Raw genomic sequence first — 24,024 nt, 5'->3', positions numbered from 1 at the left:
GCCACATTGTGTTAGCGAATCCAAGTTTCTACTTTTAAAAGGCTAATTGATCATTAGAAAACCCTTTTGCAATTATTTTAGCACAGCTGAAAACAATTGTTCTGATTAAAGAAGCAATAAAACTGGCCTTCTTTAGACTAGTTGAGTATCTGGAGAATCAGAATTTGTGGGTTCGATTACAGGCTGAAAATGTCCAGAAACAAAGAACTTTCTTCTGATACTTCTGATACTGATCAGTCTATTCTTATTACTGAAAATGAAGTGAAGAGGCAACTCCGGGATCTCGGAGTCGCCTCTTCACTGTTGAAGTTGAGACTGCTGTTTTGCGGGTACTATTTAATGATGCTGCCAGTTGAGGACTTGTGAGGCGTCTGTTTCTCAAACTAGACACTCTAATGTACTTGTCCTCTTGCTCAGTTGTGCACCAGGGCCTCCCACTCCTCTTTCTATTCTGGTTAGAGCCAGTTTGCACTGTTCTGTGAAGGCAGAAGTACACAGCTTGGTACAAGATCTTCAGTTTATTGGTAATTTCCCACATGGAATAGCCTTAATTTCTCAGAACAAGAACAGATTGACAAGTTTCAGAAGAAAGTTCTTTGTTTCTGGCCATTTTGAGCCTGTAATCGAACCCACAAATTCTGATTCTCCAGATACTCAACTAGTCTAAAGAAGGCCAGTTTTATTGCTTCTTTAATCAGAACAATTGTTTTCAGCTGTGCTAAAATAATTGCAAAAGGGTTTTCTAATGATCAATTAGCCTTTTAAAATTATAAACATGGATTAGCTAACACAACGTGCCATTGAAACACAGGAGTGATGGTTGCTGATAATGGGCCTCTGTACGCCTATGTAGATATTCCATTAAAAATCTGCCGTTTCCAGCTAAAATAGACATTTACAACATTAACAATGTCTACACTGTATTTCTGATCAATTATTTTAATGAACCAAATAATTTGCTTTTCTTTCAAAAACAAGGACATCTCTAAGTGACAACCAAACTTTTAAATGGTAGTGTATGTGAAATATGTATGCATTGTTTATGGATGTATGATTCATGCATCAGTTTGGTATTTATTGATTGTAGATATATGTTATTGATTGTTTATTGGTGTAGAGATACTGCCAGGTCAACGATGAGTTCTTCAAGCGTGACCACCCAGCCGTGGTCCGCACCAAACCCAGGCTCTCCTCTCACTTCCCCACTCCGGCCCTAACCCCGTCCACCGCCCCTGCCACCCCCCAGGACACAAACCCCTACCCCCTCACTGGGGACTTCAGATCCGAGGCAGATGGTGAGGAAGCTTCCTACAACGACTACATCATCCCCATCCCAGACCCCAAGCCTGAGGAGGAAGTCTGCTCCGAGGCTAACGACATGCCAACGAAAAGCCTCGCAAGGTATAGCCATCTGACATACGACTGCCTGACTGACTGACTGACTGACTGACTGACTGCAGATGTGTGCCAAGTGCTTGGTATGCAGGACAGATGAGTCAGATTTACTCTAGAGGACCTTGTATTGTTACAACACCAACCCACACAGCCAGATGTGGGATTGAGACAAAAGCTGTTTTATGTTACGATGTATACATTGTGAGCAATAAGGATTGTGCATACAGTGCACAGGATATTTAAGCAGAAATCTAAGACGAGCATAGATGGCTTAAAAGCGATAGTTTACATGGAATTTATAGGCGCCTTACTGTGATTAATGCATCATTTTCACCTGAAATAAACCATAGAATCACAGATAGGTTCGTGAAAGAACATGTGTGTTGTTATTCCCTGTAGTTCTCGGGCTCTGGAGGACGAGGAGGCTGATTCCATCTCCCAGGAGACAGTGGAGGCAGACACCATTCCAGAGGAGAAATATCTCCATGCCAACCAGGCCCTGATTCCACTGGAGTCCTCTGGAACACCGGAAGCGGAAGACAGCTTCCTGTAAGCCTTTCAAGGAACTTGGTGAAAGTATGACATTCCTGAATAGCTTTAGTGGATTAAGAGAAAAATGTAGCAAATTCAATTAGAAGGTGACTTTTACAACACAAACAACTCCCACTGCTTTAGCAAATATTCCACAATTGGTGCTTTCAAAAGAATGCTGTGTTGAAAATCTATTCAAAATCTATATTTACTATGAGAGTGACACATTTAATCATTGATGTTGATTGATGATGCAAACTACTCCATCTTGCATAAAGGGATCATTTGCAATGCCCTCGCATAAGAAAATAAGTATTAGTATCACATAAGAAGTTACTTTTAAGTTAGGGATTCATGATTTGTAAAATACTGTATGTAGCATTGTGGTCACTATTGCAGTGTTTCTATGGTGATTCGTATTCACATTTTTCCTTTCACATGTGTTGTATTTTTATGTTATTTGGTATTTTATTTGGATCCCCATTAGCACCAGCTACTCTTCATGGGGTCCACACGAAACATGAAACATAGCATAATACAGAACATCAATAGACAAGAACAGCTCAAGGACAGAACTACATGCAGAACTATATACATTATGAAGATAAAAACATTAAGCCTCCAAACCCCTTTCAGTTTTGAAAATCACTAAAAGTGGAGCATGTACTGTTACATTTTGCTTGTGTGAAAAAGTTCCAGTTTTCTGACAGGTACTTTAGTTGGTAAAAAAAAAAACATTAACACAATCTTATGGCATCTATACTTCTCAACATTAATTGAATATGATATTCTAGTTGCACTGAGGATTTTTTTGTTTTGTTTGTGTCCTTAAGTTACAAATGCGTACTTTCTATTTTCTACTCCAGGTTATTTTGCGAGAATGTAATTCATTTTGAGAAGAGCTAAGCATACATCAGCCTTAATTGAGCAGAACATTATACACTCAGTAAATGGTATGTCTCAAATGATCATTTTATGTTGTCTTTAGTTTTATATAGATTTATTTTTACATTTTATGTCGTGTTTGTTTTAAACAATTCTGTATAAATGTTGCACTTTACAATGTTTAGGAAAACATTTCCAAGAAAAGGATTTAAGGTACAGTAGATAAGAGATTGAATGATTATGAGAGATATGAAAGAAATGTATGTTTTTACACAGCGGTACTGACTGAATGAGAAATAATCTGAGCATATCACTGCCTTAGCACACCTGGTACAAGATTAGTACGTTGTTTTGTACTGTGACTAATAATTGAGATCTTTGAAGTGCTTTTGTATTATATAAAGTTCTATGAAAGAAACAAATATATGGCCTATAGTATCCATACGAAAGGATACACAATAAGCATTTCTATGGAAGGAGATCTTCTACAGAAATATGGCTATAAAGATTTGAATCTATATTCTTGAAGCAATTATATGATACCTGAGATAATTTGTCACTTGCTCACAGAGGTTCTCCTATCGTTACATACACTACCAGTGAAATATAAATGATATGCTTCCTTGTACATATTTGTCACATGGTATAGGAACACAGAATGCAGAACACTACATATTGTAGAATATTCACCACACACACGCTATTGTACCAAAACTTCTCTGTATGTTTACGAATGTATTTTTGTATGTAGTTTATAAACGTTTATGTAAAAAATAAAAGTTTATAATGAAAATATGATAGATCATTTCATTTAGTCCTTACTGTCTTCTTTTAAACTAGCTAATGAGGGACAGTTCCTGTTGTCTATTTTTTTAGTAGTTCAATGACATGCAGAGTACTTCTATTTAACAGAAAATATGAATTGTGTTGTCAGCTGTCATAACTTCAACAACAACACATACTTGCTACACAGACTTGTCTTCTAATGCATTGGCTTTATTCAATCAATGTAGAAGAGATAAAACGTCCCCACATGAATTGAGCCTAACTCGAAGAGCTAGCTGTTGAGAATCAGCAAATCCAAACAAACTTTCCCAAGCCCAGCTAGACTTATATCATCCCTTATAAACCAGTCCTATCAAAGCCTCTCTTTTTTGAGCCTTCAGCAGAATCCCCCCCCCCCCCCCCCCACACACACACACACACACACACACACACACTCACACACACTCTCTCTCTATTCCCTGGTTCCATTCTGAGGTCCATCAAAGAGGTCTTTTTACTGTCCTCCCAGAAGCCCCAGCCCTCTGCTCCACTTGTGGCTGAGGACCATGGAGGCCTGGGTTGGGGCTGGCTGGAACAGGCTGGGGCTGGGGCTAGGCCGGCAGGCTAGGCAGCAGTGCAGCAGTGTGACCACCATCACAGGAGATTAGTCTCAGCTCTCAGCACCATGGCATTAGGATTGGGAGGGCCGGCCTGTTTGTTAACCAAACCGAGACGCATGGTCATTAGCGGGGAGCGTGACACCTCTGTCTGTCCGTCTGTCTGTTTATATCTCTTTTACTGTCTGCGTGTCAGACTAAGAGAGACGGAGACTGAAGAGAAACAGGGTTGGCGGGACCCAAACAGCTTGGTGAGGTCAGATCTTACCACGGTGCTGAAGACATCTACAGGTACAGTAGAGTTCATCTGATGTTTACAATCTTAGCCATGTTCAAATCACATTTGAATCGGCATTCAGTAAGGTATGGCCTATATTTCCAGATTTCAAAGTGACAAATCCTGTACGTTTTGTTTTCCCACTCGTCCTTAGAATAGAAGAAGTGTATGACAGCAGAGTTCCAACCTGATGACTCCTCATTTCTCTCCTTGACCACAGACGCAATAACAACACTCCGAGACATACAGACATACAGCCAGACACAGAGCTGGAAAAGATCCAGGATGGTGCTGTACCTGGCCTTTCTGCTGGGGATCCTGCCCACTGCAGCTCAAGGTAAGTCTCAACACCTGTTTAGTACGGGATTATATTGGGATTCAGGTTCATGACTTGGTTTGGTTCTGTCATTTAAAGGTATTTTTTATTTGAAGGAGTGGAGCAGTCCCACTCCTTTTGTAATTATTTTGCTTTTTTGAATAGATAGTAAAGTTTGGAAAGACAGGGGAGATAGTGGGAGGGTGAGTCAAAGGGGAGGTGGGCCTGATTTGAACCCTCTGGCATACGTGTGTAACAGTTGGACCACACGGGCCACTTGGTAGTATTGTTGATATTGTATTTAATGCAGCTCTTGTGTCCTCCATACTTTTACGTGGATAATGCCTGACTAAAAATGCAATTTAAAGCTCCAATTCAGCAGTTAAAAACAATAACAACACGTTTTCCCCGCTACTGTTATTGTTTGGAGAAATGTAGCCACTCTCAAAGCAATAGACATGGCTATGGATGCAAAGACTGACCATCCATGATATCAAAATTATATTTTTAACCATGTTTTGAGGCCATTTAGTGCTTGTTTACATTTGCATTGTTTACAAACATTGGAGTAAACCAAGCTCATATTTTGGGTTCTCCCATATGAAAAAAATACTATAGTATACTATGGTATACTGTAGTATTCACTGTAGAGTTTTTGCAGAGTTTACTGTAGTATTCAATGTATTGTTTTTGCGGACTAAAGTCAGTACTGTAGTATTTAGTATTTACAGTTAACTATAGTATAAATACTGTAGTAAAATAATACTGTAGTTTATACTATAGTAATTAATGTAGTGTTTTACAGATTGTAGTATACTGTAGTATTTACTGTAGTGTTATTGCGGACATTATTGTAGCATTTACTACAGTGTTTTTGGGGGGGATAATACTGTAGAATTTACTATAGTGTTCTACAGTATACAGCATTCTATAGTAAGTACACACATGATCGAGGTTTACTATAGTGTGTATTATAGTATTCTACAGTATAATACAGTTTACTACAGAATTCTATAGTAAGTTCTGTAGTATTATATAGTAAACTGTAGAATTGTTTTCATGTGTGCTGATGGAGTATGACAGTTGAACTTAGCTCATGGGGCATTTCTAAGTTATATTCTTCAAGAATCAATGAGTACATACCATTGATTTGTTACTCCAAAAATGGGTGTAGCAACTGCAGATTGCCCCATTAAATGTCACATCACATTTATCAGACAACATATCAAAGAAGCATGTGTCTGAGGTCTTGAATATGAACAATCATATGTAGGACAGTACTGTCCTGTACATATGGCTGAGGTCTTGCTCCATTGTATCACAGCCATATGTATTTGATAGGCAGCTAGTATACTTGGAGTCCATAGGAAGGTAGTGTGTAATGTTATCAGGAAACCAGAATGCTGAATGGCACAAAACCAAGAACAGCCCCCTCCCCCTGACCCTCTAAAGTTGAGCTGTGGACTGTGATAAATAAGAACATCTGCTGAACAACAAATCTCAGTTCTGCTTTGAGATAAAACAAGAAACAAACTTTACATGTAAGAACAAATGGAGGGAACACTTAGGCTGCTGTAGTGTTGAGATGTTTCATGATGATGTTTCATCTGCTTCATGGTTGCCAAATACAGTAGAGTGAATGCTGAATAAAACTGCACCATGAGAAAGCCCAAATGAGGTTTTATAGATTTAAAAGAAGAAAACAACTAGAAATGTCCTTTAAAGCCATCTTCTACTGGAGATTTGTCTTGATGTTCTTAAAACCCCCTTGACCCCAATAAGTTGTTGGAGTGTCTCAAAGAAGGCATTGTTTCTCTGTGTGTCACCAGGCAGCAGTTAGCTTTGTCACACCCCAAGGGAGAACATCTCCATGGTCTTTACACCCCATATAGCTCCTTCTGTCTCCCTCTGTCTGCATCTGTCCCTTCTGTTTTTGGACGAGAAAACACTGAGTCAACTCTTTGTTTGTTTTTTCTTGTGTTTGAGGGTGTAAAAGGGCAAGGCAATAAGAGGGTATGGGTAGCCTATAGGAGACTTTGCATGCTGGGGTCATTGCTAGTTAGTAAGTCTCCTTTCATCATGACATAGATACAGAGTTGGAAAGCAGAAGTGAGAGAGGGAGTGAGACCTCTCCTTTAGGGCCAGCTCTGCAATATGTGTTTCCTGAATTTGCAGTGTCCAAGTTAACTGTTTAACGCAGAGTGACCAGGACGACTTTCAGTTCTCCTCGGTCTTCATGGAAAGGTCAAAACAGAAAGAAATAGTGATCTGAGTTGAGTTGATGAACACCAATTGATTTAACCATGTTTTGAGTTTCCTGGTCTGTTCACATGGTCAAGAAGTAGTCCGTCCTAACCATTAAAGTGTATGTCCATGTACTGCTATAATAACAATACAAACAGCCCAATATAGTGATGGAGTTTTAACGTCTCTGGTCTCTGTTTCCCTCAGCACAATGGCGGCATCCTGTAATCAAGCTCAACTCCCAACTCGTGGTTGGGTCTGAGGTAGTACTGAACCCTGGCACCCCATTAGTCCTGAGGTGTGAGGGTGATGGGCCAGTCAACTGGCTGACCCGGTTGGCCAAGCACAAGCGCTTCATCTCCAAGGTCAAGGGGAGAGTCAGAACCTTCAGGGTGGACCGTCCCTCTGCAGAACACACTGGGACCTATAAGTGTGAATATACCAGTGTGAACGTCAAGGGCCAGAACTTGTTTTCTACAGTGCACGTGTATGTGAAAGGTAAGCTCAGAAGAGTACTGAGTTGCTGTTAATTTACCATACCTGTAGAGAGAGTGATGATTTTGATTTTAAAAGTCTTGGGGGCATGGTTTTTGTTTGCTTATCTCCCCAGTATCTCTCATTCTAACACATCCCACCTTCTCCATCAGACCCAGACAGCCTATTTTGGACCAGCAGCACGTCCCTGAGTGTGGTGAGGAAGGAGGGGGAGAACTATCTGCTCCCCTGCCTGCTAACTGACCCAGAGGCTACAGACCTGGGGCTCCGCATGGACAACTGCACCTCCGTACCCCCAGGCATGAACTACACAGCAGACCCCCGCAGAGGCATCCTTATCCGCAACCTCCAACCCAGCTACAATGCAGACTATGTCTGTAGCGCCAAGCTCCACGGGGTGGAGAGGACGTCCAAGGCTTTCTCCATCAACATCATTCAAAGTGAGTAGGTTGAGTGTTGTGGAGGGATACTTTAGATAAAGTGACCAGACCTAAGTCAAAGCATACTGTACAAACTTGATCAGGCCCATGGTTCGTACTGTACCATACAGTACAATGTGTACAAATTTGATATTTTCAAAATTGAGTTTAATTGAAAAAGGAGTATGTTGCTTTATTATACATGTCGTGTATCTGGTTCCCTCTGTGTCCAGGGCTGCGTTTCCCACCTTACGTATTCCTGGAGAAGGATGAGTATGTTCGTATCGTGGGAGAGAAGCTGAGAATCCACTGCACCACACACAACCCTAACTTCAACTACAACGTCACCTGGAATTACAAGAGGGCAAGCACTGTCAGAGTTTCTGAAACAACCTATTTGTTCCACTGTCAGAGTTTCTGAAACAACTATTTGTTCCACTGTCAGAGTTTCTGAAACAACCTATTTGTTCCACTGTCAGAGTTTCTGAAACAACCTATTTCTTCCACTGTCAGAGTTTCTGAAACAACCTATTTGTTCCACTGTCAGAGTTTCTGAAACAATCTATTTGTTCCACTGTCAGAGTTTCTGAAACAACCTATTTGTTCCACTGTGTCACAAGCTGTAGCTCTATCCAAGAGTTGGCCAAAACAAAGTGCCTGATAATAGGTCTTCGGGATAAAAAATGTTTCCTGTCTCTTCTTACTTCTTACAGAGATCCACCATAGAGGAGAATGTCCAGTCTAAGGACAGCCGTCTGGACATTGAGAGCATCCTGACCATCCCTGCAGTAGACCAGTCAGACACAGGGAACATTACCTGCACTGGAACCAATGAGGCTGGAGTCAATAGCTCTGCCACCTACCTGCTGGTCGTAGGTTAGTTAATGCTGTGTCGTTCCACCAATTATGAAGTTGGCATTAGCTAGCCCAGATAAGTTCCACCAATTATGAAGTTGGCATTAGCTAGCCCAGATAAGTTCCCAATCTCCCAACCTGCTGCATGTTTGAACAGCGTTGATCATTTGCGCCATGTACTTTTAATGTAATCTCAATTGCAATCCAGGTCAGTTGGTTCTGTTATTAGATGATGCATAGTGATAACACATTCAGCTGTTGCATAAATAAACAAAATATCTGATATTATATTCACATTTTAACGTTGATATGATTTTAAATGGTTGAATTCGTAGTGATAGACATCTGGGTGATAACAAAATAAAACATCTGACATTGTTTTTCCTTTGGAATTTGGTTGTGGTTAGTGGTTGATAACACATTGGAAACTCAACAACATTTTGGTCTTTTTGAGTGCATGAATATAGGTTGTTATCTCATTGATCAATCTCATTGTCCAAATAGACAACAGCCGTGAAAAAGACAACAAATGGTTATAACCAACCAGCATCCAGGATCAGACAAACCCATTGTATAATAGAACACATTCCAGTCACAGAACTGGATTGTATTCATTAGGGCAAACTGCAGCAAAACTTTTTACAAGGGAAAGGAACATCTATATTTTTCATTTTCTTTGGTTTGGTGCCTAAGGAATACAACCCTGGCTAACCTTAAATATAACCCTTCCATGTTTCTCTGTGTCCCTGTCCAGAGGAGCCCTACATCCGTCTGTCCCCCCAGCTGTCCTCCAAGCTAGCCCACCAAGGCCTGTCCATTGAAGTGAACGAGGGGGAGGACCTGAAGCTCTGTGTCCTGATCGAGGCGTACCCCCAGATCATAGCCCAGAGCTGGGACACCCCAACGTCCTCGCCCACACAGGAACACATCTTCACGCGCTACAACAACAGGTGAGCACAACAAGGTGAAGGGAACTGACTGAATGAAGCTACTGTATTGGGAAGACGTTTGGGCCTGTTGGACAAATGCGCAGCAACAGAAAACGGGTGTGAGACAGTGTCAATGTGAAATGTTCACAGATCAGAAGCTGACTTGTTCACAGTAAAAATGTAGAATGGGTAAGCAGCAGCAGCAGTGTATTAGTTGATCTGACACAAACTCAGCGGTCCAGAGAGTTCTGTACTATGAAACCAGAAGGAAGGAGCTTCTGTAATGTTTTACCTCCGTGATGAGGCATAGTAGCAACAGTCTGAGGAGAACCATGATGTAGTATTCAGCACATCACACCATCTGCACTCATTGCTCTTTTGTTAAAGAGCTCCAGTAATCTAGTTCACCAGCCGGCTCCCCCTCTTTCTATATGCGGTAACAATTGAGCATGGTGGTTAGACTCCAGTGGTTATTTCTTCAGTGGTTAGATCTCCAGTGGTTAGATCTCCAGTGGTTAGACTCCAGTGGTTAGATCTCCAGTGGTTAGATCTCCAGTGGTTATATCTCAAGTGGTAAGCTCTCCAGAGGTTAGACTCCAGTGGTTAGATATCCAGTGGTTAGCTATTCAGTGGTTAGATCTCTAGTGGTTAGATCTCCAGTGGTTAGACTCCAGTGGTCAGACCCCAGTGGTTAGATCTCCAGTGGTTAGATCTCCAGTGGTTAGATCTCCAGTGGTTAGATCTCCAGTGGTTAGACTCCAGTGGTTAGATCTCCAGTGGTTATATCTGCAGTGGCTAGATATCCAGTGGTTATATCTGCAGTGGCTAGATATCCAGTGGTTAGATCTCCAGTGGTTAGATATCCAGTGGTTGGACTCCAATGGTTAGATCTCAAGTGGTTAGATCTCCAGTGGTTAGACTCCAGTGGTTATATCTCAAGTAGTTAGATATCCAGTGGTTAGATCTCCAGTGGTTATATCTGCAGTGGCTAGATATCCAGTGGTTATATCTGCAGTGGCTAGATATCCAGTGGTTAGATCTCCAGTGGTTATTTCTTCAGTGGTTAGATCTCCAGTGGTTAGATCTCCAGTGGTTAGACTCCAGTGGTTAGATCTCCAGTGGTTAGATCTCCAGTGGTTATATCTCAAGTGGTAAGCTCTCCAGAGGTTAGACTCCAGTGGTTAGATCTCTAGTGGTTAGATCTCCAGTGGTTAGACTCCAGTGGTCAGACCCCAGTGGTTAGATCTCCAGTGGTTAGATCTCCAGTGGTTAGATCTCCAGTGGTTAGATCTCCAGTGGTTAGACTCCAGTGGTTAGATCTCCAGTGGTTAGACTCCAATGGTTAGATCTCAAGTGGTTAGATCTCCAGTGGTTAGACTCCAGTGGTTATATCTCAAGTAGTTAGATATCCAGTGGTTAGATCTCCAGTGGTTATATCTGCAGTGGCTAGATATCCAGTGGTTATATCTGCAGTGGCTAGATATCCAGTGGTTAGATCTCCAGTGGTTAGATATCCAGTGGTTGGACTCCAATGGTTAGATCTCAAGTGGTTAGATCTCCAGTGGTTAGACTCCAGTGGTTATATCTCAAGTAGTTAGATATCCAGTGGTTAGATCTCCAGTGGTTAGATCTCCAGTGGTTAGGCTCCAGTGGTTAGATCTCCAGTGGTTAGATCTCCAGTGGTTATATCTCCAGTGGTTATATCTCCAGTGGTTAGACTCCAGTGGTTATATCTCAAGTGGTTAGATCTCCAGTGGTTATATTTCAATTGGTTAGATCTCCAGTGGTTTGATCTCCAGTGGCAGTGGTGGAAAAAGTTCCCAATTTACATACTAAGTACACACTTGAATAGTTACCTTAATAGAAAGTTACTCAAGTAAAAGTGAAGGTCACCCAGTAAAATACTACTTGAGTAAAAGTCTAAAAGTATTTGATTCTAAATATACTTAAGTATCAAAAGTAAAAGTGTAAATCATTTCAAATTGCTTCTATAAAGCAAACCAGACAGCACCATTTTCTTGTTTTTAAAATAGAAGGATAGCCAGGGGTACACACTAACACTCAGACATCATTTACAAATTATGCATTTGTGGTTAGTGAGTCAGCCAGATCAGAGGCAGTAGGGATGACCATGTGTTATCTTAATAAGTGCGTGAATTGGACCATTTTCCTGTCCTGCTAAGCACTCAACATGTAATGAGTACTTTTGGGTGTCAGGGAAAATGTATGGAGTAAAAAGTACAGTTTTCTTTAGGAATGTAGTGAAGTAAAAGTAAAAGTTGTCAAAAATATAAATCGTAAAGTACAGATACCCCAAAAAATGACTTAAGTAGTTCTTTAAATATTTTTTCTCAAGTACTTTACACCACTGTCCAGTTGTTAGATCTCTAGTGGTGCTACAACAGATCCTGCCTGGTTTCCCCTCAGGTATTCCGCTACCCTGCTGCTAAAGAGAATGATTGCACAAGAGCAAGGCCAGTACACCTTCTATGCCAGGAGTGCCATGGCCAACGCATCCATCACATTCCAAGTCCAAATGTATCGTGAGTAAAGTATCAGTAGTTTCAATATCTATACACACAGACATAATGATACAGATGCACTGCATCAGTTCATACAACTCTCTGAGGAATACAAGTTTTTATCAAGGCATCTATTGACTATCTGTATCTGTATTTAAAACATGGTTTATTTAACCATGCTCTCTCGTGATTGGCAGAGAAGCCGGTTGCCGTGGTGAGATGGGAGAACATCACCAGCCTCATGTGTACGTCGTTCGGTTATCCTGCTCCCATCATCCTCTGGTACCAGTGCTCTGGAATCCGAGCCACGTAAGTGTTTGCATGAGGGTTACTAGAGGGCAGTGGTATGATATTGCTGTGGTAAAATAGAGACTTAATAAGCACAGAAATACCCATCATTGATGATAGGAGAGACTAAATAGGTATAATGGATCATTCCACCAATTCAATGCCTTTTGAGAAGTGTAAAAAAAAAATATCATAATCATAAAGAGCACATGTTCAACTTCATAAAAAACATTTTTTCACATCGCAAGATGTTAAATGACAAAAACGACTTCAGTAAGTGCCTATTAAGTGCCAAATAAAGTACCAAAGTGACCATAACAGGGTTGACCATATCAGGGTTGACGACTTCATCTTAAATCAACCATGAACCCCCTTGTGACAGTGGGAATGGCAGCTTGTTGTTTGCAACAGCGAGTGGCAATTGAATGCAAACTTCACCCCCACAAAAGAACTGTTAATACTTCTCTAGCCTATCTATCTATTGGTAACACGGTTGACGTGTTATACACGACACGCTCAGTTTACCACCACAAAAAGTGAAAATCGCCTGAAGGAGTAGAACCAGCTCACCTGCTTTTACATTATGTTTGGATTATTAGATGTTTGTTCCTTTTGAATAAAAAAAAGGAACAATTTCACCATATTAAAATGAGAGTTCAATTCACGTGACAGAGTTGACATTAAAATAAGGGACATATGTAAATGAATGACACAAAATAAATAGTAATCCTCAGAAATGACTCTGTTGGGATTAAGTGGGTTAAAATCGACCAAGAAGTCACAGAGGCACTGAGCCACAAAATGCTGAATTTTTGCACTTCAGCAAGTCTTTATATATATAAAAAATCAGATGTATAAATTCTCCATGTTGTCTATGTTAAAGGGCACTACATTTAATATAACAGGATTTAAAATTCAATATTGGTGCCCAATTTCTACTTAAAATATCAAAAGGCACTCTTCGCAGAATATCACTCCTATGGTGTTTTTTAATATAATAACGTATTGGATGTCATAACTAAATTAGGGAGTCAACCTATCTCTATCTCTATCCCTTTCTATGAGAACAGGTGCAATGAGAACAACACAGGTCTCCAGATGCCTGCTCCTCTCCTGGCACAGACGGTGGAGGTCCAGAGGGAGGAGTATGGGCCGGTCGAAGTCGAGAGCGTCCTAACCGTGGGACCGTCCAACCGTAGGATGACCGTGGAGTGTGTCGCCTTCAACCTGGCCGGAGTTGGCAAAGACACCTTCGCCATGGAAGTTTCCGGTAAGAGTCAAAGCACAGTCATCCATGGCTATCCTCATGGTTACTGTCTAATCCTTAGTTCACACTCCTTGTTTCTGTGTCATCATAGTCAAGTACATGAACTGTACATGAACTGTCCATTCATTTGTTGATTCAGATTCACATAATCTGTTACTTTAGCTACAGCTATTCATCCTCAGTTCCACATAAACCCATTCCAAAACCATTATACATAGAACATTCCGAGTGTCATCTACACTCTCCCTCCTGACTCTCCGTCTGCTCTCTAATTGGATAGATAAAGTGTTCACCTCCACCCTATCGGGAGCAGCTGGTGTTCTGGCCTTCCTCATCCTGCTACTCATCATCCTGCTCTACAAGTACAAGCAGGTAGGACACACAACAGCCTCTGCCATATACAAAATACACTGAGAGACCAGTATGCAATCTCGTCTAAAATAAACCTTGGTAACAAATGGATATATCTATGAATAGAGTATTCACAAATATCTCTAGTTTCAAATCATTGTTTCCTTTTAGCTTTTCAAATGATTGACTTTGCAGAAACCGAGATATGAGATCCGGTGGAAGATCATCCAGGCCAGTGATGGAAACAACTACACCTTTATCGACCCAAGTCAGCTGCCATACAATGAAAAGTGGGAGTTTCCCAGGGACAAGCTCAAGCTAGGTTTGTGACCTTTTCTTAAACAGGATACTGCAGTGGTTTGGTACTTTGGAGATAGATATTCCACTCTTGTGTAATACATTGTATCTTGATTTGAAAAGGCAGTTCTTGCTGGTTGGCGAATGCATGGAATCTCAACTAAATGTACGACTATAAATTGTATTTACTTACGAAAATAAAGTATATTGACTTACAGTTACATTTGTAAGTGATGTGTAGGCTGTGTGACCTGCAGGGAAGATCCTAGGAGCCGGGGCCTTTGGGAAGGTGGTGGAGGCCACGGCTTATGGTCTGGGGGAGGACGACAACGCGATACGAGTGGCTGTCAAGATGCTCAAAGGTCAGAATCCATTGAAAAGAGAACGCTTTTTAATCCAGGAGTAGAATTGATTAAAGCTGCAAAAATGGCTGTGATCTGAGTGGTACAGGGTAATTTCTCTCTCTCTGCAGCCAGGGCCCACTCAGATGAGAGAGAGGCTCTGATGTCAGAACTGAAGATCCTGAGTCACCTGGGACAGCACAAGAACATTGTCAACCTGCTGGGAGCCTGCACTCAGGCAGGTGAGAACGGAGCACTCTCCTTAAAATGCATGGAAAATACATACGTATTTGAATCAAATTCGACCAACATTTTTAGCTTAAAAAATACAGTATATTTGGAAGTTTAAAATCTCTCAATTTCTATAAAATAATATAAATTAATCTTCTCTAAGGACCCGTACTGGTGATCACCGAGTACTGTAGTCATGGAGACCTTCTGAACTTCCTGCGACACAAGCAGGAGACCTTCCTGAACACTGTCCTGAACATGCCAGAGGTACCAGAAGAGACCAGCGACTACAAGAACGTCTGTGAGGAGAAACAGTTCATCAGAAGGTATAGATCATATTGGCATGCACCAAGTTCATGAAAAAGCAGGTGGACTCTCAGTAACCTTTATTCAGCATACAGCAGCAGCCTGGTGACGTAACCACTTTGTCTGATTAGCCTCCTCCCGAACCTCCCCTTCTCCCTCTGATCCCTTCCTCCCCTCTACCAGTGACAGTGGGATCTCCAGTGTGTCTTCTGACAGCTACCTGGAGATGAGGCCTGGTCCCCAGCCTGTCAACTCCTCTCTGGGTAAACAATCTGTCGTTCTACCTTCTCATTTATCAAGCACCAGTCACTGCACAAGTTTTCCATTGTATTGTTCTTTGACTAAGTTAGACGTTTGGGTGGACATCGATATATTCTATTCTATTTTATTCTATTCTATCAGACTCTCTGTGTGAGGAGGGAGGGCCAGACTCGTGGCCGTTGGAAATGGATGACCTGCTGAGGTTCTCCTATCAGGTGGCTCAAGGTCTGGACTTCCTGGCAGCCAAGAACGTGAGGCACATCAACACACAGTTTCAAAACAAAGCTTTCGAAACAAGGCTTGTGTAACTAGGCATATTTCACAGTTTGAGATTATGTTTGGTGATAATTGGTCACACTATATATTTTTTTAATATCATCTGACAGGTAGAGATTACCCACGGGGCACAAACTGGTTAAATCAACATTGTTTCAACATAATTTGTCAACATATTGTGATGTGGAATCTACGTGGAAAATATTTTGGATTTGTTGTTTTGAGTGTAACATGTTAACCACAGGATTATGTCAACCCATTTTCAACATAGACAAACCATGTTTCCATGTTTTATTTATTTGTACCTCCTGCTGGGGGAAATTGATCTATCTACAGCTATACATTCGATCTTTAACAAAGCTCAGCCCTGCTTAGCTTTGATATTTGTTACTGACTATTATCAATGTGCTGTTGTGAAAATGATTGTTGAGAGATCTCCACTTAATACATTTACTGTTGCTATCGAAGTAATTCCAAAGGGTAGGTTTAACAGAGCAAATGAAATGTAATCATATTTTATCAATAATATATCATCAATGAGGCTATTTAGGCCTATGTAACATCTGGGAAGTCATCAACGGCTATTGGTTCAATTCAACTCAGGATTCAACAAAAAATAGACCAAGGGATTGAAGCTTTGGTTGTCTTCAAATGGAATCTACAAGTTAATAATAAATATGTTAGATTTATGTCTCCATCTAAAGCAAAAATAAAAGTGAAAGAATCAAATCAAACTGTATTTAAAGTATATTTACATTTTGATTTGATTTAGTTCTATTCTTTCACTTGGATGTTTGAGATGGAGACCGAATCCAACATATCAATTATTAATTTGTAGACAAGCGAATTAGACTAAGCCAGTGGCTCAGATGGAACCATCCAGGCAGTAGATATAGTACATCTCCTTTAAATGTTGAAATTTGGTTGCATTGTCAACCAAAATCAAGTCAATATTACTTTTGCAAGACAGCCATAACATTAGGCTATTTACTATCTTACAAACTGATGTAACAGTATTTATTCAACCTTAAAATGGGTTACACATTCATGGTCACATGTTCTTTCCCATAGGGGTCACGCGGGCATGTGCCCCTTCAGATTTTTCCCATTGATATTTTTTTAATAAATAATATATACATTTTTTTACATAGAGTTAAGCATAATGATTATGGCTCTAGATTACATGAAAAAGCTGTTTCAGGAGATTGAAAAATGTGACATTCTCCAACTTATGGACAGGGGGCCTAGCCCCCCTCCAGACAACCGCCCTATCCATCAAATCAAATCAAAATCTAATTTCATTTGTCACATGCTTCGTAAACAACAGGTGTAGACTAACAGTGAAATGTTTACTTACAGGTCCTTCCCAGCAATGCAGAGAGAAAAAATTGAAACAATAGAAAAATAATAACATGAGGAATAAATCCACAATAAGTAACTATTGGCAATACACAAGGGGTACCAGTACCGAGTCGATGTGCAGGGATACAAGGTAATTGAGTTAGATACAGTGGGGAGAACAAGTATTTGATACACTGCCGATTTTGCAGGTTTTCCTACTTACAAAGCATGTAGAGGTCTGTAATTCTTATCGTAGGTACACTTCAACTGTGAGAGACGGAATCTAAAACAAAAATCCAGAAAATCACATTGTATGATTTTTAAGTAATTAATTTGCATTTTATTGCATGACATAAGTATTTGATCACGTACCAACCAGTAAGAATTCCGGCACTCACAGACCTGTTCGTTTTTCTTTAAGAAGCCCTCCTGTTCTCCACTCATTACCTGTATTAACTGCAACTGTTTGAACTCGTTACCTGTATAAAAGACACCTGTCCACACACTCAATCAAACAGACTCCAACCTCTCCACAATGGCCAAGAATAGAGAGCTGTGTAAGGACATCAGGGATAAAATTGTAGACCTGCACAAGGCTGGGATGGGCTACAGGACAATAGGCAAGCAGCTTGGTGGGAAGGCAAAAACTGTTGGCGCAATTATTAGAAAATGGAAGAAGTTCAAGATGACGGTCAATCACCCTCGGTCTGGGGCTCCATGCAATATCTCACCACGTGGGGCATCAATGATCATGAGGAAGGTTAGGGATCAGCCCAGAACTACACAGCAGGACCTGGTCAATGACCTGAAGAGAGCTGGGACCACAGTCTCAAGGAAAACCATTAGTAACACACTACGCCCTCATGGATTAAAATCCTGCAGCGCACGCAAGGCCCCCCTGCTCAAGCCAGCGCATGTCCAGGCTCGTCTGAAGTTTGCCAATGACCATCTGGATGATCCAGAGGAGGAATGGGAGAAGGTCATGTGGTCTGATGAGACAAAAATAGAGCTTTTTGTTCTAAACTCCACTCACCGTGTTTGGAGGAAAAAGAAGGATGAGTACAACCCCAAGAACACCATCCCAACCGTGAAGCATGTAGGTGGAAACATCATTCTTTGGGCATGCTTTTCTGCAAAGGGGACAGGACGACTGCACCGTATTGAGGGGAGGATGGATGCGAGATTGCGAGATCTTGGTCAACAACCTCCTTCCCTCAGAAAGAGCATTGAAGATGGGCCGTGGCTGGGTCTTCCAGCATGACAACGACCCAAAACACACAGCCAGGGCAACTAAGGAGTGGCTCCGTAAGAAGCATCTCAAGGTCCTAGCCAGTCTCCACACCTGAACCCAATAGAAAATCTTTGGAGGGAGCTGAAAGTCCGTATTGCCCAGTGACAGCCCCGAAACCTGAAGGATCTGGAGAAGGTCTGTATGGAGGAGTGGGCCCTGCTGCAGTGTGTGCAAACCTGGTCAAGAACTACAGGAAATGTATGATCTCTGTAATTGCAAACAAAGGTTTCTGTACCAAATATTAAGTTCTGCTTTTCTGAATAATCAAATACTTATGTCATGCAATAAAATGCAAATTAATTACTTAAAAATCATACAATTAGATTTTCTGTATTTTTGTTTTAGATTCCATCTCTCACAGATCAAGTGTACCTATGATAAAAATTACAGACCTCTACATGCTTTGTAAGTAGGAAAACCTGCAAAATCGGCAGTGCTTCAAATACTTGTTCTCCCCACTGTACAGTGGGTTAAAAAAGTATTTAGTCAGCCACCAATTGTGCAAGTTCTCCCACTTAAAAAGATGAGAGAGGCCTGTAATTTTCATCATAGGTACACATCAACTATGACAGACAAAATGAGAGAAAGAAATCCAGAAAATCACATTTTAGGATTTTTTACGAATGTATTTGCAAATTATGGTGGAAAAAAGTATTTGGTCAATAACAAAAGTTTATCTCAATACTTTATATACCCTTTGTTGGCAATGACAGAGGTCAAACGTTTTCTGTAAGTCTTCACAAGGTTTTCACACACTGTTGCTGGTATTTTGGCCCATTCCTCCATGCAGATCTCCTCTAGAGCAGTGATGTTTTGGGGCTGTTGCAACATGGACTTTCAACTCCCTCCAAAGATTTTCTATGGGGTTGAGATCTGGAGACTAGCTAGGCCACTCCAGGACCATGAAACGCTTCTTACGAAGCCACTCCTTCGTTGCCCGGGTGGTGTGTTGGGGATCATTGTCATGCTGAAAGACCCAGCCACATTTCATCTTCAATGCCCTTGCTGATGGAAGGAGGTTTTCACTCAAAATCTCACGATACATGGCCCCATTCATTCTTTCCTTTACACGGATCAGTCGTCCTGGTCCCTTTGCAGAAAAACAGCCCCAAAGCATGATGTTTCCACCCCCATGCTTCAAAGTAGGTATGGTGTTCTTTGGATGCAACTCAGCATTCTTTGTCCTCCAAACACGACGAGTTGAGTTTTTACCAAAAAGTTCTATTTTGGTTTCATCTGAACATATGACATTCTCCCAATCTTCTTCTGGATCATCCAAATGCTCTCTAGCAAACTTCAGATGGGCCTGGACATGTACTGGCTTAAGCAGGGGGACACGTCTGGCACTGCAGGATTTGAGTCCCTGGCGGCATAGTGTGTTACTGATGGTAGGCTTTGTTACTTTGGTCCCAGCTCTCTGCAGGTCATTCACTAGGTCCCCCCTTGTGGTTCTGGGATTTTTGCTCACCGTTCTTGTGATCATTTTGACCCCACGGGGTGAGATCTTGCGTGGAGCCCCAGATCGAGAGAGATTATCAGTAGTCTTGTATGTCTTCCATTTCCTAATAATTGCTCCCACAGTTGATTTCTTCAAACCAAGCTGCTTACCTATTGCAGATTCAGTCTTCCCAGCCTGGTGCAGGTCTACAATTTTGTTTCTGGTGTCCTTTGACAGCTCTTTGGTTTTGGCCATAGTGAAGTTTGGAGTGTGACTGTTTGAGGTTGTGGACAGGTGTCTTTTATACTAATAACAAGTTCAAACAGGTGCCATTAATACAGGTAACGAGTGGAGGACAGAGGCGCCTCTTAAAGAAGAAGTTACAGGTCTGTGAGAGCCAGAAATCTTGCTTGTTTGTAGGTGACCAAATACTTATTTTCCACCATAATTTGCAAATAAATTCATTAAAAATCGTACAATGTGATTTTCTGGATTTTTTTTCCCTCGTTTTGTCTGTCATAGTTGAAGTGTACCTATGATGAAAATTACAGGCCTCTCTCATCTTTTTAAGTGGGAGAACTTGCACAATTGGTGGCTGACTAAATACTTTTTTGCCCCACTGTACATACAGGTAGGGGTAAAGGGATTAGGCAACAGGATAGAAAATAAACAGTAGCAGCAGAGTATGTGATGAGTCAAAAGAGTTAGTTCAAAAAGGGCCAATTCAAATAGTCCATCCTGATGAACTTTGTGCCCACTCAGATTTTTGGGGTGCATGACGCCCCTGGCTTACTGCAACAATAGATGTCTACTTATGTAATCATTGAAACTGTACATGTTCATGGTCTCAGATCAGTGGAAATCTTGGCATTACTCACTTGTACCATGTACTTTAATGTAATCTCAACTGCAACTGGGACTCTAACCTGGAAGCTTACAAGAAATCCTGTTCAAACCCCCGAGCTGACAAGGTACAACAAATCTGTCGTTCTGCCCCTGAACAGGCAGTTAACCCACTGTTCCTAGGCCGTCATTGAAAATAAGAATTTGTTCTTAACTGACTTGTCTGGTTAAATAAAGGTAAAATTAAATTAAAATAAATAACCCATTAAGTTGTTGTATGAATACACAAAATATCAAATCAAACTTGATTTGCCACATGCGCCGAAAACACCAAGTGTAGACTTTACCGTGAAATGCTTACTTACAAGCCCTTAACCAACAGTGCAGTACAAGACAAAGAAATATTTACCAAGTAGGCTAAAGTAAAAAGTAATTATAAAAAGTAACACAATAAGAATAACAATAACGAGGCTATATACAGGGGGCACCGGTACTGAGAGAGTGTGCAGGGGTACAGGGTAGTTGAGGTAATCTGATTTTTATGAATCGTTCAGCAGTCTAATGGCTTGGGGGTAGAAGCTGTTGAGGAGCTTTTTGGTCAGCTTGCCGTGCGGAAGCAGAGAGTCTATAACTTGGGTGACATGAGTCTCTGACAATTGTATGGGCTTTCCTTTGACATCACCTATTATTTACGACCTAGATGGCAGGAAGCTTGGCCCCAGTGATGTACAGGGCCGTTCGCACTACCCTCTGTAGCGCCTTACGGTCAGATGCCGAGCAGTTGCCATACCAGGCAGTGATCCAACCGGTCAGGATGCTCTCAATGGTGTAGCTGTAGAACCTTAAGTACACGTCCTGGTAATCCGTCTGACCCACTGGCTTTGTGAATGTTGACCTGTTTCAAGGTTTTGTTCACATCGGTTTCCGAGAGCATTATCACACAGTCATCCAGAACAGCTGGTGCTCTCGTGCATGCTTCAATGTTGCTTGCCTCGATGCGAGCATAAAAGGCATTTAGCTCGTCTGGTAGGCTCGCGTCACTAGGCAACTCGCCTCTGGGTTTCTCTTTGTAGTCCGTAATAGTTTTCAAGCCTTGCCACATCCGAAGAGCGTCAAAGCCGGTGTAGTAGGATTCAATATTAATCCTGTATTGACACTGCTTGTTTGATGGTTCGTCTGAGGGCATAGCGGGATTTATTCTAAGCATCCTGATTAGTCTCCCGCTCCTTGAAAGCGGCAGCTCTAGCCTTTAGCTCGATGCGGATGTTGCCTGTAATCCATGGCTTCTGGTTGGGATATGTTCGTACAGTCACTGTGGGATGACATCATCTATGCACTTATTGATGAAGCCGATGGCTGATGTGGTGTATTCCTCAATGCCATTGGATGAATCCCGGAACATATTCCAGTCTGTGCTAGCAAAACAGTCCTATAGTGTAGCATCCGCATCATCTGACCACTTCCGTATTGAGCGAGTCACTGGTACTTCCTGCTTTAGTTTTCGCTTGTAAGCAAGAATCAGGAGGATAGAATTGTGGTCAGATTTGCCAAGTGGAGTGCGAGGGAGAGCTTTGTATGCATCTCTGTGTGTATCTGACTGTATTCCCAATTGAACATTAGTGTGGTTTAAATGGTTGAAAGCGCAGTGATAATACATTTAGGTCAAAACTAAACCAAAAATCTGAAATAGATTTTCCATTGGAATTGGGTTGTCCTTTTAGATCAGGGGTCTTCAACCCTTTCTTGCCCAGGGACCCCCTCCCAGGCAACCCAGCGACCCAGGGACTCCCATTATACGTTACCAGGCAAATGTGACCCCCGTCAATTTTTTTAATTTTTAATTTATTTATTATTTAGGGGTCATATGTTAGCAAAAAACATAATTCACATGTCAGGTGAATTATAATGGCAAGGAGATGTGATCAACATTTTAAAATGAAAAGATTTGGTAGATAGTTTTTCATTATGTTGACCTCCCCACATTATAACAAGAAGACTCTAACAGCCTATTAGCTAGAAAGGTAACGCCAAACACATTTTCACTAAGAACAGTTATTTAGCTGGTTAAACAAAGGTTAGCCATAGTGTTGGTAAAAATGAATGTCCAAGTCAAGAAAGCTTACCAGCAGCCAGCGGTACTTGCCTCACTGGTAGCCTATTGACTGGTAGCCTATTGACTGGTAGCCTATTGACTGGTAGCTTATTGACTGGTAGCCTATTGACTGGTAGCCTATTGACTGGTAGCCTATTGACTGGTAGCTTATTAGCAGGTGCTTTTTCAAGGCATATGTGAGATACTCCAGTGAGTGTGATCAGCTCCAGTGAGTGTAAATTGCTCAATATTAGGAGTTGAGAAACAAAGTCGACATCATTATAGATAATATATTCTCCTCTTTTCTACTGTAGGTATGTAATTCAAAATGTGTTTTGTCTGTTGTTGCTCGTGCTATTTATCAAAACATTGAAAATAAAAATATTTTTTCAACTTTTTTCAAAAACAAATATTTTTGCAGTACCTTTGCTTTGGCCATGGACCCCTGGTCCAATACCCCTGTTTTAAATTGTGGAAAGTGTAGTGATAACACATTGGGAATTCATCTAACTGTTTGAGTGGGTGAAAATATGTTGGAATCTCATTGATCAACATATCTAGCAAGTATTACCCAATTCCCCACGTTGTAATGATGTGGTGTGCCCAGTGGATAGAGATGAGAGCTCTTTGTGAGCTTGTGGTAAGCCACTATAAGTGATCCTCTCTCTGTCTGTCTCTTTCTCTCAGTGTATTCACCGGGATGTTGCAGCCAGGAACGTCCTCCTGACAGACCGCCGTGTGGCTAAGATCTGTGACTTCGGCCTGGCACGTGACATCATGAATGACTCCAACTATGTGGTGAAGGGCAATGTGAGCGAACAACAACAACCTCAAATGAACAACCACCTCAATAACAACATTTTCTGTGTCAGTAACAACTATTTCACGTGTTTAGTAAGGGCCCGGGCCTGGGTTTCTACTACACTATCTGGAATTTTTTTAAGATGGTCATACCAATAATCATTTAGATATTTGAATTTATAATTTTAGGCCCCTTGTCAGTATATATAAAATATTTACCAAAATGATGAAACATTGAATTTGGCCTTACTGCTATTATCCCATAGAAACACATTGAATAATGTATTCATACATGGAAAAACAGATAGTAAAAAATAAATCAAAGGAAGTTTGTTTGGAAGTGTCCCATA

General features: G+C 41.2%; 2 protein-coding genes across 5 annotated transcripts in view; both read left to right on the top strand.

The window, feature by feature from the left end:
* Positions 1-3,621, top strand: part of LOC109905074 (platelet-derived growth factor receptor beta-like) — a 65,780-nt gene extending 62,159 nt beyond the window's left edge. For 2 of the 3 annotated variants that reach the window (XM_020502228.2, XM_020502229.2), the window contains exons 22-23: positions 1,118-1,401; positions 1,795-3,609. In XM_020502228.2, the coding sequence (XP_020357817.1) occupies positions 1,118-1,401; positions 1,795-1,948 (438 nt within the window). In that variant the 3' untranslated portion in view covers positions 1,949-3,609. Of the gene's footprint in view, positions 1-1,117; positions 1,402-1,794 lie in introns of all 3 variants that reach the window. The other variant, XM_020502230.2, reaches the window with a different exon arrangement.
* Positions 3,622-4,133: 512 nt separating this feature from the next.
* The window catches only part of LOC109905070 (macrophage colony-stimulating factor 1 receptor 1), a 28,483-nt gene continuing 8,592 nt past the window's right edge, over positions 4,134-24,024 (top strand). Inside the window, exons 1-18 of one of the 2 annotated variants that reach the window (XM_020502222.2) lie at positions 4,134-4,484; positions 4,691-4,807; positions 7,238-7,528; positions 7,678-7,965; positions 8,178-8,308; positions 8,658-8,820; positions 9,554-9,749; positions 12,156-12,271; positions 12,448-12,559; positions 13,609-13,808; positions 14,086-14,177; positions 14,352-14,478; positions 14,711-14,815; positions 14,926-15,036; positions 15,189-15,351; positions 15,515-15,594; positions 15,734-15,843; positions 23,561-23,683. In XM_020502222.2, the coding sequence (XP_020357811.2) occupies positions 4,262-4,484; positions 4,691-4,807; positions 7,238-7,528; positions 7,678-7,965; positions 8,178-8,308; positions 8,658-8,820; positions 9,554-9,749; positions 12,156-12,271; positions 12,448-12,559; positions 13,609-13,808; positions 14,086-14,177; positions 14,352-14,478; positions 14,711-14,815; positions 14,926-15,036; positions 15,189-15,351; positions 15,515-15,594; positions 15,734-15,843; positions 23,561-23,683 (2,748 nt within the window). In that variant the 5' untranslated portion in view covers positions 4,134-4,261. The remainder of the gene's footprint in view (positions 4,485-4,690; positions 4,808-7,237; positions 7,529-7,677; positions 7,966-8,177; positions 8,309-8,657; positions 8,821-9,553; positions 9,750-12,155; positions 12,272-12,447; positions 12,560-13,608; positions 13,809-14,085; positions 14,178-14,351; positions 14,479-14,710; positions 14,816-14,925; positions 15,037-15,188; positions 15,352-15,514; positions 15,595-15,733; positions 15,844-23,560; positions 23,684-24,024) is intronic. The other variant, XM_020502221.2, reaches the window with a different exon arrangement.

Source organism: Oncorhynchus kisutch, linkage group LG15 (genome assembly GCF_002021735.2).
Source record: "Oncorhynchus kisutch isolate 150728-3 linkage group LG15, Okis_V2, whole genome shotgun sequence".
Taxonomy (NCBI): Eukaryota; Metazoa; Chordata; class Actinopteri; order Salmoniformes; family Salmonidae; genus Oncorhynchus; species Oncorhynchus kisutch.
The sequence above is the reverse complement of the archived record's forward strand: the minus strand, read 5'-3'. Positions and strand labels throughout refer to the sequence as shown.